The sequence below is a fragment of the Ipomoea nil genome, unplaced genomic scaffold (genome assembly GCF_001879475.1).
Source record: "Ipomoea nil cultivar Tokyo-kokei standard unplaced genomic scaffold, Asagao_1.1 scaffold2921, whole genome shotgun sequence".
Lineage (NCBI taxonomy): Eukaryota > Viridiplantae > Streptophyta > Magnoliopsida > Solanales > Convolvulaceae > Ipomoea > Ipomoea nil.
The window spans coordinates 2,088,770-2,108,576 of NW_017619349.1; the positions used below are offsets into that span (position 1 = coordinate 2,088,770).

Sequence of the window (19,807 nt, forward strand, 5' to 3'; positions counted from 1 at the left end):
CATTTAAAAGATTTTATTAAGACGATTAAAACAAGAATAACATATTGAATATAACTAGAAGTGAGAGTACTTTATCTCAAGATTTTTTTTTACTCGACATAAACAAATAAAATATAAAAAAGTGCATTATGCACTTCGTAATACATTACTTGAGCATATGCGGGAACGATACGATAATTCTCAAAATTAAACGTGATGGATGTTATATTCTATATTATTTTGGAATAAAAATATTATTTGCATTACAATTATATTTTATATTTAAATAATTAAAGTATCAATATAAAGTTTTAATTATGATAATACAAATTATTTTTGCATAGAAATAAAAATTGATGTAAATGGGTTAGAGATTAATAAAATTTGATGCAAAAATATACTAATATTATTTTTTTATTTTTTTTAACGTAAAATTTGGTGTAAAATTTAATATTTTGAATTGGAAATGATCTAATATTAGATACTCCATAGTAGGTTATATGTATGAATGTACAATCTTCATTTCGTATATGACAATATAAATGGTGTTAATTGAGCACCTTAGCTAGCTACTAACACTTTAATTTAAATTTTAATACAAATATACATATTATGTTATTATAACGGGAAATTCTATTTGCACCACCCTAATGCTATTTCGTTGATGGATAGTAGGTTCTCAAACCATAATGCTCGCCTTTGTTCCTCTCATATGAAGGCAAGCACAACAACCATGCTCGCTTATGTTCCTCTCATATGAAGGCAGGCACAACAACCACCTCTATTAAACATGTACATCTGTCATGTTAGACTGAGATTATCTTTCAATTTGCCCATTTGCAAAATGATGTGGCATTTGCTACATACATCATTTATATATTTTTCTTAAGTAAAGGGATTTGCATCTGATAGCAAATTTGCTGCGGCAGTTTTGTACTTTAAAAAAAATATATTACTTTTTAATATTTTAATGTAATTAATATAAATTATAATGTTATTTTAATATATTAGGTCTACCTTTTGAAAATTGATTGGATTTGTAAGGATATAGTGTGAATAGTAAATCATTTGCAAATTGAGTGATGTAAAAGTGGAACCCATTTTTTAAGATGAGAGAGATTTGTAAGAATAATGTTAGCCTTACATGGACAAGATCTGAACAATATTATGGGTGTCTAGTCCATTAACAAATAGCCACATTAGTTGTTTGTCAATAGTTATGATGTGCAACCGTGGTGCACACGGTTGCAAAACGACGTCGTTTTGACTAAAAACACGTGTCCCATTTTAAAAAAAAAAAATCAATTTTGATTCTCCTCAACAGCATTATTGTGGATATATAGTTATGAATTTGTGGATATGTAGTTCATTCATTGTGGATGTTTAGTTCATTCATTGTGAATATTTAGTTCATTCATTCTGAATTTTGTGTTATTCATCCACGGGATATATAGTTATGAATTTGTGGATATATAATTCAAATTATGCAAAAAAAGAAATGCTATTGCCGGAAATCGAATCTGAATTTTTTTTTAAGTGGGACGCACGTTTTTAGTCAAAACGACGTCGTTTTTGCAACCGTGTGCACCATACGGTTGCACAGCATAATTTGCGGTTGTTTGTCAACGGAAATAGTTGATTGTTATTAGTTGTTTATAAAAATAAATAAATAAATAAATAAATTTTAATAAATATTTTAATAAAAATGATTTTTTTTTTAAAAAAAAAAAGAAGATAAAGTTATCCAAAATAATACTAGGAGGAACGAAGTACACCATTCCATAAACGGCATGATTTGAAAAGACCATCCATGCATAATATTTTTAATTTTTATTTTTAAAGAAATTTCAAACTCTCATAAAAAACTTGAGAATATGCTCCCGCATGCCAAAAAATATTACTCTCATTCCACTCTGGAGCTTTAATAACATTCTTGCAAACTTGAACATCCCCACTTGGATTCAAAACAATATTAATGGCACTCTTTTTTTCTTGACTTGTATAAATAATCTTCTTTTCTTGAGTTACCAAATCTATAGAAATTAGATCCGGCCGTTCTTGAAAAAAGGAACATCACTGTCTTCAATATCATCATTCATGAAGAAGTCCGGATTCAAATAGCTCACAAGCATTAGTAAATGGCCACTTGGATTCCAAATTCCTACTGGCATCCACTGTTCACCCATGCTATGGACGAGTATCCTTGCTTGTTTATGCCAATTAAAAATGTTATTATTTTCCTCCATTAACCAAATGTCAAAATAAACCTTACCCTGTTCATCAGGGGGAAGAATGGGTTGACTAACACACACAATGGTCTCATTCATAAACGTAAAGAAATTAATTTTCAATTCAAATGGAGTATTAATCATACCAAAAACCTCATCATCCATGTCAAACCAAATCAATCCAGGCAAACCGTACCAATAGTATTTTCCTTTGAAATAAAAATCACCAAAATATGCAGACCTAAGTGAATCTTTAAGAGCTTGTGGAACATCTACTTGCCTCCAATTCCATGAATCATCTACTTGGCTACAAACCATTACAATTTCATAACTATCATCACAATTGGACTTTACATCTTCAAAACTCAAAAGCATGATAACCTTCCCGACGATATTGTTAGACAACCCAAATCCAAACCGCATTACAGGTGATTTGTTGGGCACCTTAATTGAAGGTAAGGCCATAATTTCCATAGTGGATGGATTCAATATGAAAACATCAACAGTTGAATCACCCTTAATTCCATTTATAATCAGGCATAGCATACCATCACAACACTTGATGTATCTGAATAATCTTGAATTTGGCACGTCTAGGTATATGCATCTAGTCTCATTAGACTCTAAATCTTTGTAGACCAAGTAAAATAGCAGACTTTCACCATCGGCAGAATTAAACTCTATGACAGCTCCACCAGTTTTAGTTCGACTAAATTCAAAGTGTTTTTGAATGAATTAATGATCGTTTTTAATTAAATTATAGAAAAATTTACAAACACATTTCAACCGCATAAGAGATCTTACGGACAATCTGGTCAAAATGTTAATCACCAGATCGCTTGGTAATTCGCAGTTTTCCATTTCCGATTGATATTCCAGATAGAAATTTTGAAAAGTCAAATGATTCAATCCTCAAATCAATAACTTATTGAAAGATCCAAAACTCTACCATCCACCCAATTCAAATTTGAAGCGAGCAATAGAGGAATGATGTACCTTCCGTCGTGACGTTTGACAGTTTGAGTGAGAAGCAGAAACCGAGACGACTGAGAAGCAAGGGTAGGGCCAGAGGGTGTGAGGGCTTCACCGCCGCCGGAGGGCAGAGACACAGAGGAACGTCGTGAGGAAGACGAAGGGTTAGTAATGAGTAGATTTGGGTTTGGGTTAGTAATGAGTATATATAATATGTGCAATAAATAAGTATATTTATTGATTTGTTGTGTGTTTGTTACGGAGTATAATTTAGAGTAAATACTCAAAATGGTCCCCCGACTATAGCTAAATTCACAAATTGGTTCTCGACTTTCAATTTCAACTAATTAAGTCCTTAACTTTGTAATTTTGACACGATTTGGTCCTCTATCTATTTGATCGTTTGTTGACCGTGATCGACGATTTCCAGTAGAACCTTCAGCTCTCGTCGGAGCACGTGGAGGCCTCCAGGATGACGTTGCACTGGTTCGGAAACACGTCGTCTTTTTCGCTCTGGTACGAACTCAACTACATTGAATCCAAAGGGAGGATGAAGAAAGGTGATCGGATTTGGTAATTGCTTTCGATAGTGGGTTCCAATGTAACAGTGCGGTCTGGAAATGCAACCAGAACCTTAAAAATTGACGATGGACCATGAAATTACATATATATCCTCAAAAATCACAGTCAACAAACGGTCAAATAGACAGAGGACCAAATTGTGTTAAAATTACAAAGTTAAGGACTTAATTGGTTGAAATTAAAAGTCGAGGACCAATTTGTAAATTTAGCTGTAATCGAGGGACCATTTTGGATATTTACTCTATAATTTATGTATAAGATTATATCGAATAATCTTCTATACTATATATACATACAAAGATTATATATGGGGTGGGAGTGGGGTGAGGGAGCAGCTGCTGCCCCCTGCCCCCCCTCCCCCTTTGGCTCCGCCCCTGGTCATCCCTACGTATACACAATAATTTGTTATAGAAGAAAAATAAATAAAATGTTTACTTTAAGGGTAGAAATGTCAATTTAATATATCAGAGAGGAAAATCGTAACTTTTAGAATAATTGAGGGGCTAATGCTAACATGAATAATTCAGGGGGAAAAGTGTTATAAGTATATAACTTAGGGGAAAAAAGTATCAATTTCTCTTAATTAAATTTTAAATTAAAAAATTATTAATTACACCTCATAAACGAGTTTGACTAAGATGGTGCAAATAGCAAAATGTACCATCATTTAGCTATTTATACCACCTATTAATTATTAAAAATTTTCACATTTTTACAATCTCAAAATGCTTTATACCAATTTTTGGTCAAAGGGTGGTGCAAATAGCAACACCCTATTATAACATAGGTAGATCTCCATATGCATATCTAGACTTTGTGGCCTGGTGGGATCCTCACAATTATTACATTAAGAATTTGCAAAGTTGTGTAAAGTCTTGATGCTTGGGATCATTTCTTATTATTAACTACCTAACTAGACTAAAATCATACACTTATATGTTCCACTCCATTATTGCAATATATAAAGACTAACAAGTCTTGCTCCTCTAGTGAAAGGTTCAAACTTTAACATTGTTGTCAATTGTGCAAGCCTTCCCATTTCATGGACCCCGGATTCTGCAGTTTGCATGGGAATAGTGATTCTCATTTGATCCTATATATATCAGTATTGTAAAAATCGATCTAAGTGGCCATCTGGACACTGACTAGACACTAGGCGCCCTTAGGCCGAGGCGATTTCAGCCTTAGGCGGCTTAAACCGAAGTAATATTGTAGCTTGGAAACCAAATATAGAAAAGGGAATGAATACGTTCCCGGTATACTACATCAAAATTTACTTTGGTGGCCGCACAATCAGCAGAAGTCACTCGGCTTCCCCACCTTAATGTTTTGTGAAGCTAAGTACTCGGTGATGGCGTTCTTCTGCCACCCCTTGAAGCTCCTGCACCAACATCAAAGTAAACGAGGAGGTTTATACGCCATGAAGCTTTTACGAGGGTTTTTGCACTTGCAATGGGAATGGGGAACCGAGTTTTTAGTGAAACGCAAAAAGCTTTTGAAACGGTACTTACTTCTGATCAAGATGAGCCAAAATTTCACCGCCAGGGAAAGCTTCCCTCGTGGCGTCAAAAGCTGCTTTTATCGCTTGTCGCCAAGTGCCTCCGATCTCTTCTGCCTTCACTTTCGACTGCCCAGGATCTTCCATCGGCAAGGAATACCCCGACAGGAGATGACCCACCCAACAACCGTCTTTCCTGGATAAAGAGAAAAAATCGATTTGATAGTGTTTAGAAACATAACGACTATAGAATTTGCTCGGATGAATAACAGTTAATGTTTTTGAGTTTTGTCACCATACTAATAATCTAATAGGCTTAAATTGGTAGGTAACTGTTTAGCAACAAGCAGTCAATACGAGAAAGTAAGGACATATAACTTACTGGATAATGTCCATATGCCTGGGAACATAATGCCCTCCACCAAGTCCGAGAAGAACTTTATTCTTTGGCGTTGTGCATCTGGTAATAAATCAAGTTTTAAGAACATAATTCAAAATAATAAAAACTATGCAGAAACTGTGGAAGTCATATAATTCAACCCAGAAAAGGAAACTCGAATTAAGGTATAGAAACTACTAAGAAAACTGAGGAAAGAGACAAAAACGAGAAAAGAAAACACTTGAATATTACCCGTCCCAAGTGCCAATAGCAGAACCTTCGCCTAGCCCATGTCCTTCCCAAATTAGCTTACGAGAGCAAGAAAACACCGTTAGGAAAATTCAGTAATGTGACTAACCCGAAATATTAGTTACACAAAAACACAACAGAAGCACATTCGGGCAATAAGTAGATTCAAGCAACATAGATTATTGTAAGAGCTAAACTTCAAGAAACACAATATAAGACGTAGAGAAGTTAAAGATTTTTCAGAAATTTAAACGGTCAATACAAAGTATACTCACTAAAGCAACAACACGAGCAGCATCCTGCCTCTTCCAGTACTCCTCCGTACTCCCTATTTCATTTTTGTAAAAATTAGATAAAATTGTTACAAATGAACTACTCACATCTGCAATGATGACAGAATGCGGGAAAAACAGATGTATAATGAAAGAGGAGGAATCCAAAATGGGAAGAAGTGGAAAGGTAAAAGAAATACAAAAACAAAGTGACCCTTTTTGTCGGGCCACCTTCATTTGAGGAACAAAAACTTTGTAAACATAGCATGTAGAGAACTGTTCTAGTACTCTGGACACTCTATCTAATCATCAATAAGTCCTTCGATTCACTCAAGAATATATCAACCATCCACCATTCAAAAGAATGCTTCAAAACATACCATGTTTTAGAAAGAAATGGATCCACCATTGTCAAATTAAGGGTGTGTTTGGTTCATGGGGTTAGCCACAAGGAATGGGAATGAAAGTCATGAAAATTGTTTGGTTGACAATTTTTTAAAACACAGGATATGATTACAGATTATCTGTATAATTACAAAACCCATTACCTAATTTAAATCAGGTATCATTCCATTAATTCAACCTTATCCCTCCTCATTTCATCGCCTCCTCATTTCGTCGCCTCCTCACTCATCTCTCCCCACTTCATCGACTTCCTCGCTTCATCGTCACTCTTAAGATCAATTGTCTTGATTTTTTTTTTTTTTTTTTTTTTTTGCAGTATAGATAAGTATCAGCTATGGTGGCCATGAAAATCATAATGGGAGTTATTTTAAGCTTACCTATTTCAATAAACATTGTGGGCTTGGTAGTGATAGGTCCATGATGAGTAGCCTCCAGAGTAATCTAAAGATAGGAATTAAACATAAGAGAACTAAACTTATGCATATATTTACAGATAAAGATAAAAACTTTGAACACACTTCTTCTGCATACCTCAAACTCAGGAATCAGATTATGAGACTGAGCAATCTTCTTCAAGAGAATCAACCAAGGACCCATCCTAGGATTTGGCGGCGCCGCCCACCCTGGTCTCCCTCCTTGCGGCGGAACATCGCCCTCTTTCAAATGGGGAACTCCTAAAAACCCATATTAAAATCTAAAAAATATGATATACCCAGTGACAATTAGCAATCGCTCGCTTCAAAACTCAATGGATTAAACTTGATACCGATGGGGTGAATGGTGAGGGCGGGGCGGTTAGAGACGGCGGTGTGTTTACTGAGGAAGATGACCTCATCGACGGCCTCGGCGGTGGCCTTTTCCCAGCGAAGATCCAAGTCGTCCTCTTCGACGATTCCCTTGTCGTGTTGGAGCAATCTGAGGTGGCCACAAATGAAGCTTCTAATGACCCCGTCGAGATTGGGCCCGGGAGTCCAACCCGGCATCGATAGCAGCGCCGTTGCCGGGCCATTCGACGCCGGATCCGTCGTCGTCGCCACCACTAATGTCACCATTTCAATGTTTAGGTGAGGAAAATTTGAATTTGGGTATTTATACTGCTTAAATAGCCCATGGTAATTGAACCAAAGACCGCCCCTTGATTCTTGAAAAAGCAAAAGCAAAAGCAAAAGCAAAATTGGAAATTGATTCTGGAGGCACCCGTAGTCCGTACAACACGGATATGATCATATAAACATACAATACACACATATACCATATATATAGTAAAAGTAGAAATTTCCAAAATGTTCTTCGACTCTATAGTCCTTTATCAAATTAGGTGTTACGACTTTTAATTGAATCTAGGAATAAGGTTCAAATTGGCCACTGAACGTAATCTGAAAATGCAATTAGGCCACTAAACGAAAACAAAGTGCAATTAGGTCACTGAGCACTCTAAAAATGTGCAATTTCACCTTATAGCAGGTTACCCTCAATTTTAGCAGGTTATCTGCTTACGTGGCAGCTGAGTTGGCATTTTTAATAAATTTTAAATTATTTTTAATAAATTTTAATAATAAATTTTTATTTAAAAAAAATTTAAAAAAATAAAAACGACTTTATTTTATTTTTTATTTAATTTATTTTTAATTTTTTATAAAATTTATTATTAAAATTAATTATTAAAAATTATTTAAAAATTATTAAAAATGCCAACTCAGCTGCCACGTAAGCAGGTAACCTGTTAAAATTGATGGTAACCTGCTATTCGGTGAAATTGCATACGTTTGGAGAGTTCAGTGGCCTAATTGCACGTTTTTGGAGTGTTTAGTGGCCTAATTGCACTTTTTGTTCGTTCAGTGGCCTAATTGCATTTTCAGGTTACGTTCAGTGGCCAATTTGAACCTTATTCCTTGAATCTAAATTGGTTATTCAACTATTAGATTTTAAACTAAATCGGTCTTCTGTTAGTTAGGCGTGAACTTGGCTGTCAAATTAAAAACTAAAATAGGAAATTTACGTTGTATCATGTTTAGTCTATTAGTACCTTTGGTTTAGCAAACGAACTGTTGAAGCCAGAAAACCCCTAATCCAATTGAAGTTAAGCAAAGGTATCAAAATTCTTCCAGAGCATATCAGGAAATCCTATATTTTACACAACATCTTCAATACATTCAGCAATGGAGTCGAAATCTTTATATAATGAAATATATGAGTTGAATTTCTTGTTTTGCCCCTTAATTTGATGCCATGTTCACGGCCAACTAATGGAGGATCGATTGACTTAAAATCTAATAGTTGTAGGATCAGTTTGGATTTAATTAAAAGTCATATGACCAATTTGAGAAAGGGTCATAATCGGATGACCATTTTTAAAATTTCCTATATATTAAAATATTTGTAAAAATGTATTTAATTTATGGTGTTTTAATTAAATTTGTAGACTTTTTAATATGAAAAATTTTTATATACTCTTACAAAAATTTTAAAACTTTACGATTTATGATCATAAAACTTTTGATTTATGAAATACCATTCATTGGAATAGATCCACCTCACTGTTTGGTTCAATTTTTAGAGTAAGGAATAAAATTTTATGGAATGATCTATTTCATTTGCAAATCGCAATGGGAATAAACATTTCAAGACCCCATTGCTATTAGCTATTTCTAGTATGTTAGGAATAATTATTTGTTACTATTAAAAAAAACACCCTTATAAACCCATTATATATATGCGGTGCACAAACTAGAGAAACTTAGAAGTTGTTTACTAACTGGAAATTTTATCCAGTTTGCTTGAAACTGTATAATAGAAAACAAAAAACATGTTTACTAATACAATTTTTCATTTTGAAAACTAAAAATAATTTTTCACTCTTAAAAACCTTTTTACCAATTGTCATGTAGCTTGTAACTCAATAACATCGCTGTGGCTCTCTTAAATGAGAGATTATATGTATTAGTACATTGTAATAGAGTCAGTAGCACTACCCTAAATCAATAAGTTATCTACTATTGCAGGTTATGTTGATGTGATTTTTACGTGTAATTTTCTTTGTATATATAAATGTCACATAGATTCATGTCAACATAACTTGTAATTTTTCTTTAATTTTATTTACATAAAGAAATTATTTTAAAAAATGTAAAATAGTCTACAGGGTATCCATGTATACAAAAATTTGTCTATACATAAAAGGATGTTTGTTATTTTAGTTACAAAAAGTGTTCCAAAATTTGTCTTGAACCACATAGCAAATGGTTTGCCGTTTCACTTAATAATAACTTTATAATGTTGCTGCCCAGGATCGAACTGGGGACCTTTAGTGTGTAAGACTAACGTGATAACCACTACACCACAGCAACCATTTGGGAATTAAGATCACTGGATAAATTAATCTTAATAAGTTTTTTTATAAAGTTAGTTTAGTTCAAAGAATGTGGGATTACATAGAATAATAGGATTACCTTTTAACAAGTAATAATCATTGAAATATGAGAACGTTCCTCAGAAGTTTTCTGCAATATTAGTTCTGATCTATTAAGGTAAGCGCTTGATTTTAACAAGTCATATCAAAGAAGTTACGGGTTCGAGTCTCAATAAGAATAAAAATTGTGCAATACAATTAATAAGGTTGTCAAGCGCTTAGGGGTGGGAGAGAATTGTTGGGCAGAAGTTGGTGAAGGACCAAAATGACCACCAAATTCAGCACTAGGTGACTAGGGAGATTGTTGAAAATCCATCGATCCCTGAAAATTTGTTCTTAGAAAAGTTAGAAAAGAGAAATTTTTTTTAAAAAAAAAGAGATACAAGATTGTATAAAATATTTCAAATGTTTTTTTTTTTTTTTTTTTTACAACTCTCAAAAAAAAGTTATTAACTTAAAATGTTATATAAAAATTTAAAAATCGAAGACATATCATAATGCTCTTAGAAAGCTAAAGAAGGGGAAGGGCAAATAAACCCCAAATTATTTAGTAAAAGTTAATTGTTATTACAAAAAGTTCCATAATAGTCATCAAACTTTTTAAAAATGTGTAACAAAAACTTTTTTATCAATTGTTAAGTAGATTGTAGCTCAATGATATTTCAGTGGCGCCTCCAAATGAAAGGTCATAAATTCGAACTCCATGTACTTTAATAAATTGAGAAAATATGTATTGATAGTTATTACATTGTAATAGAGTCAGTAGCACTCGAAAATTTTAAAAAAAAAAAAAACTATTTTACCAATAAGTTTTCTGTTATTGCAGATTATGTTGATGTGATTTTTACGTGTAAATTTTTTTATATACATGAATGCCAGCCATGTCAACCATCTAAGCATCCAAAATTTGTCTCTACATAATTAGGAGGTTTGTTATTTTACTAACAAAAAAAGTGTTCCAATTTTTTGTAGTACATACCAGGATCGTTTGCCATTTCACTTACGAAAGAGGAAAAATAATGTTGCTGCCCAGGATCGAACTGGGGACCTTTAGTGTGTAAGACTAACGTGATAACCACTACACCACAGCAACTGTTTTGCAATGAAGGTCACTGATTTAAATATTATACAGTTAGTTTAGTTCAAGGAATGTGGGATTACATATTTACATTGAATAATAGGATTACCTTTTAAGAAGTAATAATCATTGAAATATGAGATTGCCTTCTGTTTTCCGTTGCCATTATTCAAAATATATTCATATTACGTGACGTGAGAAAATGATCACATATAAAAACTGAGAACTGATTTGATCCATCCATTTAGGTAGATTAACGGTTGAGGATTACCGAAAATTAATGGAAAGAAGGTGAGATTCTTTTCATAAATATTGAAACTTAAAAATGTGTAATAATTATATAATTAATCAAGTATTTTTTTTTTCATTTTTTTTTTACTAAACCTTCAACCATTGATTAATCCTGATGGTCGGCTGAGATCTGTCTTCACTTTTTAGTTTTTACCATATGACTCTATTCTCATTTAATCATGTCCCTATATAATAGACTAATATTTTAATATTCTACAACGCAAAAACAATTCAAAATAAAACAACAAAATACAAATAAGCAATGAAAAGAAACGTACCATTTATTATTTATTGGTATATAGTTTGTGAGTAGTATATATAGTTTCTTATATCTAGACCTGTGAGGAGTAGTCTTATGATAGAGGGCGGAGAAGGATCTTAACTCCTTGTTGAGGGCGAAGAGTCAAAACCATGAAGGGCGAATGAACATAATTAGGAGAGAGGATGAAGGTGTAGCGTTGGAGGATCATGGTGAGAGCTATCTTCACTTCCAGTATGGTGAAATTCAAGCCAACACATTTGCGAGGGCCAGTGCCAAAAGTGAAGTACGCCATGGCGTTATTCTTGGTTGCATTAGCCACCCCTTCTGCAAATCTTTCTGGGTTGAATAAGTGGGCATCTTCTCCCCATATCTCTGGGTTATGGTGGACTGCTAGAATTGGGATGTCTATCTCCACTCCTGCTGGGATTGTGAGTTTCCCTATTTTGGTTTTCCTTTTCACTCTTCTCAGGATTGTGAGCACCGGTGCGTATAGCCTGCTGGTTTCTTGGATTATCATGCTCATCTGCATTAATCATAGACAATCTAAGTTTGATTACCTTGTTTGGTTGAATGATCGGAATTGTAATTCAAGGCTGTCATCGTCCACCATGGTATAGTACGTAGCTTGGCCAACGAGTGGTATTTCCGCCAGACTTGTGGTCACGGTCGGAGAGTTACACTAATGGGCCCCACGAACGACGGGGACACTGCGCAACAATATGCACACGGGTACGCAACCCCTTGTCGCGACGTCTGTCGCCAAGGAGTTGCATTTGGCCCAGTCGCACCCCGAGTGGGGCCAAGGGAGGTCATCATTCGCTCCCTTATGCTCGACTAAGGGTCGAGTAGGAGGGCATCCCAATTCGATTGTTATACCATGGACCCAGGGTACATATTGTATTGTGGACCCTAATCTAAAAATTATATGTTTGTAATAGTTTATATATTTTTTATATGCAATTTACAGTTTATGTGCCTATAAATAAATCAAAGGCACATAACATGTTAACTATATAGAAACTATTAAATAATATAGAATATGTTAAGTGCAGACACATAATATGTTAATACTATGTTATGTGTCTGCAGTTAACCTCTATTCTGTACCAATTAATAGTTTATGTGTATAGTTATTATTTTATGTGTCTGCAGTTAACCTATATTCTGTACCAGTTAATAGTTTATGTGTATAGTTATCATTTTATGTGTCAATAGTTAACAGTTATGTGCTTTTAATTTGCTTATAGACACAAATTATTATTTGTATGTACAAAATATATCACACATGCATAATTTGAAGGTCATTTTGAATGCAAGGTAGACTCTGATCCGTGGTATAATTTAGGGTGGCAAATTGGGATGTAAAGAAGAGGTAGAGAATTTACTGTCTTTAATCGTTGAACGGCATCAGGCTTGGGCTTTTGTTGACCGCATATTTCAAGAACTTCTTTTCTTGCTTTTTCCTGCCAATCAGTGTGGATTGCTAAGACAACAATAACCCAGGCGAGGAGGCTGTTAGTTGTCTCGTGTCCGGCAAAATGGAATGTTTTGCATTCGTCGATGATGTCTTGTACGGAAATGCGGTTTTGTTTGTCAATATGGTGATGGAGTTTGAGAAGTGATCCAAGATAATCACTCCCCAAGCTCTCTACTTTTCCAGATTCTGCCATCATGGCTTCTCTTCTTCTTATGAGCTCCGTGATTGATTCGTAAAGAGAACGTTCAATCCTGTTTGATTCCATGTCTTCATTCAGCCTCAGAAGTTTTCTGCAATATTTGTTCGGTTAGTAAGCGCTTGATTTTAACAAGTGATATCAAAGTCAGGTTCGAGTCCCAATAAGAGTAAAATAAGTGTAGTACAATTAGAGCTATCAATGTATAAGTTAGGCGGGGCAGGCTAAAACTCGTTATAAAACAGGCTTTGCAAAATAGAGCCTGCTCTGCCCTTTTGGCGGGACGGGACGGACTAGTCCAACGGGCTAAACCTATTTTGATGTCTCTAAGTATAATTAAGGTTGTCAAGCGCTTGGGGGTGGGTGAGAATTGTTGCGCGGAAGTTGGTGAAGGACGGACTAGCCCAATAGGCTAAATCCATTTTGATGACTCAAAGTACAATTAAGGTTGTCAAGGGCTTGGGGTGTGGGGGGGAATTGTTAGCGGAAGTTGGTGAATGATCAAATCCAGCACTAGGTGATTAAGGAGATTGTTGGACGAAGATATGAAGGGTCAAGTCCAACACTCTATCCCTCAAAATTAATAAGAAATTGTTGGACAGAGACCAGTCTAACACTAGATAATTAGGAGATAATTGGACAGAGACCTGATGTGGACTAGATAAGAATTTACCTAAATTATAGTTATAAGTTTAATTATATTGGTAGCTAGAGTATATTAAAGAAATTGGAGTCATACTCACTCAATGCCAAAAAATCGAGGTCTAGTAATATCTCTGATTATGTTGGCGGAAAGTCTCATCAGCATTTCAAAGATGTTTTTCCCTTCCAAATAGCTGCTTCCAAAAGCTGTCTTTGAGATCACCTCACAGGTTAAAAGCCTGAAATCTTCAGTCACTTCAATCTCCTTCCCCTTCCCTTGTTCATGTTTCCATCTCTCCAACATCTCTTCCACACTTGCAATCATGTCTGGAGCCATATCCTGAAAACCCCCACAACATTAGAACTAATCAAATAAAAATTAAACTTTGCCAATAATAGAATTAACATTGTTAGGTGGAGGCCAGAAAGGCCAAGTCCAGCAATACCAGGCGACTGGCCAGTCCAACATCCTGTTCTTTAAAGATGTGGTGTTAGTTGCTACACGTACAGGTATAAAAGAATTATAAATTTGCGTCTTTACTACTAGCTATAGTTTTTGACGTAGTGATAAGCTGTAAGCGCTTTATCTTAACAAGTGATATCAGAGCAGATGGAAGTATATTGCCTTCAAACTTTCTGCATGAAAAGCCTGGGTGGCTAGTTTTCTTAGCTTTGACCATTTGTCACTATCTGTCATTGCAAGTCCATCCCCCAACATCCTCTTTGGATCACCTTCAAGTTTAATTTTGCCGAAGGATCCCTCTTTGTTGCCTAGTATCTCCTTGATCAGCTCAGGATCAGTCACAACCATTTGTGGTTTAGGGCCAATCCAATGAACAAAGTTAGCCCCTGCATGCATATATAAACACAATTAAGAACAACTTCCAAATTGACATTTTATTTGCTTGCTTTACTACATATCGTGCTACAAGAATGAGGACATTTAGTGATAAATCTTTTATGACACTTCATAATTTAGTCACAAATTAAATAATACTCTTTTTATGACCAAAAAAATAATTCGACACTATTGTATGAGATAATTGTGATAACTTTTTTTAGGTCACAGATAATATGATAACAGTGACAAATAAGTATTTGTTACGATCATGTCAAATTGAAAGATATTTTAATTGTCTCAACTAAGAATTCACTGCTGGAAATTATGGAATTTCTGACCACCTGAAAGTGATCTTAAATCAAGTCGAAAGCCTTGTTCCGACCACTTTTGGTATCCGGAAAAACCTTTGTTGCTATTTCTGACCATTTTTTACTTTCGACTTGATTTAAGATCACTTTCAGGTGGTCGGAAATTCCATAATTTCCAGCAGTGATATTTAAAGTGATAGTAAAATTACTATTGAGCGGAGGTTAGTTGGTGAAAGACAACTGCCAAGTCCAATACCTAGTGACTAGGGGATTGTTGGGCGAGACCCTGAAGGGCCAAGTCCATCACCATACCCTGCCTCTCGAAAATGTAGTGGTATAAGAAAACAAAGTTGCGCCTTCGCTATGAGCTATATCTTTTGGCATAGTGGTAAACGTTCAAGTAATATGTGCTGGGAGTGAATTGTTTTGCGGAGGTCAGTGAAGGGTCAAGTCTAGTACGTCTACCAGATTAAGAAAAAGCAAATTAAAGACAACAAAATCATGCTAACATATAATACTTGTAACCAACGTACCATATAACTTGATCCATGAAAAGTAGTGAGGTTGCACCCTAGGCAAGATATCATGTGATATTTCCATGGCACTACTAATGGATTGCATCCTCATCTGAATTACCTCTTTGGTATTTCCATAGATAAACTTGTAAGGAGGGCCTTTGATTCCCTGTGATCGCATAGCATATCCCACCACAAATGGAACCCATATCACTTTGTATATAAATCTTGCAGCTATTAGTAAGCAGAGAGAGATGAAGAAAGATGAAACTATCATTGCAGTTGAAACTGCTATGTCCATTGCCCCTTTTGCTCACAAAATGATATATGAACTAGGATACAATTAACTCTAACCTATATACATATATAGATACCAGATACCCATTGGGATGGGAATCCCAATGGCTTTAATTTGCAGTTTTATGGTTGACATAAACTACAAAGGTAAATGCAAGTTAGGTCACAAATTAAACATCCATACGAATAATAAATAATTTGGAAAATGACAATTTTAATAATCTAAATTGAGTTGTCAAGATTGTGGGGTATAAATAAACTAATTAACTAGGCAAAATGGTAGTTTTGATCCTCTAACATTGTAAGCCCGCAAATAGTTGATTTACTCTCTCAATTATCAGACGTTATGCCATGGAACCGTGTTCACCATGAAATGGTGAACACGGTTCTAACGGTGTTAGTACACCGTTATCTTCTTTCTTTTTTTTTTTTTTAAATTAATTGCGTGACTTTTTTTTTCTTTATTTTCACATTTTGCGGTTTCACTTTAATTTGAGGTGAACAAAGATTTCGGACATTCATAAATTATGAATTCATGCCTGCACATTCACTTTGGAACCATGCCTACACATTCCCGTCCGAAATCACGGATATTCATAAATTATGAATCCATGCCTGCACATTCACTTTGGAACCATGCCTACACATTCACTTTGGAACCATGAGATTATGAATTTTCTGTTATAAGATTATGAATTTTCTGTTATGAGATTATGAATTTTCAGTTATGAGATTATGAATTTTCTGTTATGCGATTATGAATTTTCTGTTATGAGATTATGAATTTTCATTACATTCATAATTTCGGACATTCATAAATTATGAATTCATGCCTGCACATTCACTTTGGAACCATGCTTACATATTCCCGTCCGAAATTACGGACATTCATAAATTATAAATCCATGCCTGCACATTCACTTTGGAACCATGCCTACACATTCACTTTGGAACCATGAGATTATGAATTTTCTGTTATAAGATTATTAATTTTCTGTTATGAGATTATGAATTTTCAGTTGTGAGATTATGAATTTTCTGTTATGCGATTATGAATTTTCTGTTATGAGATTATGAATTTTCATAAAATTCATAATCTCATAACAGAAAATTCATAATTTGATCAAACGCGCGCCGTTAACTCCACATCCGCGAAATTTTTTTTTTTGGCCTAAAAACGACGTTGTTTTGCCTTGTATTCACCATTCTCGGTGAACACGATTCCATAGCATAATTTGCGCTCAATTATATGCATCACTGCGTTCAGTTTGACCTTTAATCGAGTTGTCAAGATTGTCCCAAAATTAGTTCTCCAAGTAACGTAGTTTGTAAATGTTAATTTTGACAATTAAATACTCAAAACTATAATTAGTTATGTTTGTAGGTTGCAATATTCTTGTAGGAAAATAGTTAATTCACTCTCTCGGTCATATGCATCATTACGTTCAGTTTGATCTTTGATTGAGTTGTCAAGATTGTGGCGGAATTAGTCCTTGAGGTGACAGAAGCGTTAATTTTAACTATTAATTAAATACTCAAAAACTATAATTACTCGTGTTTGTAGAATTTGCAATTTTCTTCTACAGTATTCAATACTCACTTTAATTTCTAAACTGTAAAATTAATTTTATTACAGAGAAAAATGTTTTAAAATATAATCTTAAGGACTTAAGTTTTTACTTTTTAACACTTAACTATCAAAATTAATATTTTCTGTCATCTTGAGGATTAAATTTGTCACAACCTCGACAACTTAGGCATTAGATACAATGAAAAATTTTGAATTGACTATATATTTTTCACAATATTGAAAAACCAAAATTACAATTTTCCCAACTAATTAAACTACTAAGCTCATTCTCATAAAAAAAAATGATCATAATTAATAGATATCATATCGTTGAAATATATTGCTATAATGTGTACGTATTTTACAGTTGATTAACTTATTATTATTGTTAATTAGTTTAACTTTTACGTATCATTCTTTTAAATTTTATTTTTAATATTAGTTTATATATGGACGACATAAACAAGGAATTAAAGGTCGGCAAGTGATCTGATAAACACCGTTGGACAACGAGAGGTTTATGCATGTCTTTCTGTGCCATTTGGAGATTTGTTTACTACAAAAGAAAGTGACAACTTAACTGAAATATGTATGTCGTTAATGATTTTATATATATACACACAACCAAACAAAGTATATATTCTTTAGTTTGACTTCATCAATTCTCTCCAGCTCTCTTTTTGTTATTTTATTTTAACGAGGTTCTAAGATTTGATATTACAATGTAATGTCTGCCCTACGATATAAATTGCTAGGTAGATTTTGATTTAATTTGTTGAGGAAAGAATATGGTGGGGGCAATCTTTATACCGTTCACCACTCACCAGGGCGCAGATTGCCTCGCGCATCCCAAAACGATGTCATTTTGTATTCTGTTATAAAATTCTGTATTTTCAGGTATAAAATTTTGTACATTCAAAATATTGGATTTTTATTCTTTTAAAAAAGATTATGTGTTTTCAGGTATAAAATTATGTGATTTTAAGGTATAAAATTCTGTGTTTTCTATTATATAATTCTGTACATTCGAAACATGAGAATTTTCAGTTATAAAATTCTGTGTTTTCTATTATATAATTCTGTACATTCGAAACATGAGAATTTTCAGTTATAAAATTATGTGTTTTCTATTATATAATTCTGTACATTCGAAACATGAGGGTTTTCCGTTATAAAAATTTTATGTTTTCAGGTATAAAATTAAGTTTTTTTTATTATTATACAATTCTGTACATTTGAAACATAAATTTTTTTAAGGGGTTAATAGTTGATACACACAAAAAGTACAAAACGACATCGTTTTGAACTAGGCCACACAATGCATTGTGCGTCCTGGTGCACGGTATAATTTGCCTCTTCGGGGTGTTATTAAGTTATGTTGGGTCTGGCCCATTGATCCAGACCCAGTTTCTTTAGTTAAAAAAATGGGCTTGTTTGGTTTTTAAGGCAATTCGAGTAGAGCCATATATGACGCAAATTATGCCCTGTAAACGTGTTTACCGTGAATAGTGAACACAAGTTCAAACAACGTCATTTTTACGCCAAAAAAAAAAAAAAAAGAAATTCGCGAATATGGAGTTAACGGTGCGCGTTTGATCAAATTATGAATTTTCTGTTATGAGATTATGAATGTAATGTAAATTCATAATCTCATAACAGAAAATTCATAATCGCATAAAAGTAAAATATTTATTAAATTCTGAATTTTCTGTTATGAGATTATGAATGTAATGTAGATTCATAATCTCATAACAGAAAATTCATAATTTCATAACAGAAAATTCATAATCTCATAACAGAAAATTCATAATCTCATAACTGAAAATTCATAATCTCATGGTTCCAAAGTGAATGTGTAGGCATGGTTCCAAAGTGAATGTGCAGGCATGGATTCATAATTTATGAATGTCCGTGATTTTGGACGGGAATGTGTAGGCATGGTTCCAAAGTGAATGTGCAGGCATGAATTCATAATTTATGAATATCCGAAATCATTGCTCACCTCAAATTAAAGTGAAACCGTGAAATGTGAAAATGAAGAAGAAAAGTCACGCAATTAATTAAGAAAAAAAAAAAAGATAACGGTGTACTAACACCGTTGGAACCGTGTTCACCATGAATGGTAAACACGGTTCCATGGCATAACGATTGCATATATGGACTATAGCTAATTGAAGAGTCGGAGTCCAGTAGTTATACCGTGATCATGGTTCAAAAACGACACTGTTTCTTTAAATGAAGAAAGGAATAAGGGGGCGTTTGGTTTATGTTATATTATATAAACAAGGGAATGTGACATTCCCGAGTTTACATTCCTATGTTTGGATTATATTCTCTGAGGGAATATAACATTCCCA

General features: G+C 34.0%; 3 protein-coding genes, 1 long non-coding RNA gene and 2 other non-coding genes across 6 annotated transcripts; 1 reads left to right on the forward strand and 5 right to left on the reverse strand.

Moving 5' to 3' along the window:
• Positions 1–1,780: 1,780 nt before the first annotated feature.
• On the reverse strand, positions 1,781–3,193 carry LOC109160883. The gene is made up of 2 exons (XM_019309144.1): positions 3,012–3,193; positions 1,781–2,862 (listed from the first exon to the last, which is right to left on the reverse strand). Exon 2 carries the CDS (start codon positions 2,751–2,753, stop codon positions 2,022–2,024), a length of 732 nt encoding a protein of 243 aa, XP_019164689.1. The 5' UTR covers positions 2,754–2,862; positions 3,012–3,193; the 3' UTR covers positions 1,781–2,021.
• On the forward strand, positions 2,900–14,021 carry LOC109160886. Its single transcript, XR_002050823.1, has 3 exons — positions 2,900–2,910; positions 6,434–6,826; positions 14,011–14,021. It is a non-coding gene; the product is annotated as an uncharacterized LOC109160886 (long non-coding RNA).
• Positions 4,954–7,660, reverse strand: LOC109160882 (D-aminoacyl-tRNA deacylase-like). The gene is made up of 8 exons (XM_019309142.1): positions 7,331–7,660; positions 7,096–7,238; positions 6,942–7,005; positions 6,163–6,215; positions 5,891–5,946; positions 5,642–5,719; positions 5,273–5,455; positions 4,954–5,142 (listed from the first exon to the last, which is right to left on the reverse strand). Exons 1-8 carry the CDS (start codon positions 7,614–7,616, stop codon positions 5,055–5,057), a joined length of 951 nt encoding a protein of 316 aa, XP_019164687.1. The 5' UTR covers positions 7,617–7,660; the 3' UTR covers positions 4,954–5,054.
• Positions 9,839–9,911, reverse strand: TRNAV-UAC. Its single transcript has one exon. It is a non-coding gene; the product is annotated as a tRNA-Val (tRNA).
• On the reverse strand, positions 10,994–11,066 carry TRNAV-UAC. Its single transcript has one exon. It is a non-coding gene; the product is annotated as a tRNA-Val (tRNA).
• Positions 11,616–15,883, reverse strand: LOC109160876 (cytochrome P450 CYP749A22-like). Its single transcript, XM_019309128.1, has 5 exons — positions 15,602–15,883; positions 14,545–14,768; positions 14,021–14,259; positions 12,990–13,371; positions 11,616–12,127 (listed from the first exon to the last, which is right to left on the reverse strand). The coding sequence occupies exons 1-5, from the start codon at positions 15,858–15,860 to the stop codon at positions 11,696–11,698; spliced, it is 1,536 nt and encodes a 511-aa protein (XP_019164673.1). The 5' UTR covers positions 15,861–15,883; the 3' UTR covers positions 11,616–11,695.
• Between the last annotated feature and the right edge of the window lie 3,924 nt (positions 15,884–19,807).

Coding starts and splice junctions, on each gene's coding strand:
- LOC109160883 (XM_019309144.1), bottom strand. CDS start 2,753: ATGCTATGCCTGATTATAAATGGAATTAAGGGTGATTCAACTGTTGAT.
- LOC109160876 (XM_019309128.1), bottom strand. CDS start 15,860: ATGATAGTTTCATCTTTCTTCATCTCTCTCTGCTTACTAATAGCTGCA. Junction 14,260..14,544: donor TTCATGCAGAAAGTTTGAAG/GCAATATACTTC, acceptor GGGGGTTTTCAG/GATATGGCTCCAGACATGAT. Junction 12,128..12,989: donor CCGTTCAACGATTAAAGACA/GTAAATTCTCTA, acceptor TGATTAATGCAG/ATGAGCATGATAATCCAAGA.
- LOC109160882 (XM_019309142.1), bottom strand. CDS start 7,616: ATGGTGACATTAGTGGTGGCGACGACGACGGATCCGGCGTCGAATGGC. Junction 5,947..6,162: donor CTGCTCGTGTTGTTGCTTTA/GTGAGTATACTT, acceptor TGCTCTCGTAAG/CTAATTTGGGAAGGACATGG. Junction 5,720..5,890: donor GCTATTGGCACTTGGGACGG/GTAATATTCAAG, acceptor ATTTATTACCAG/ATGCACAACGCCAAAGAATA.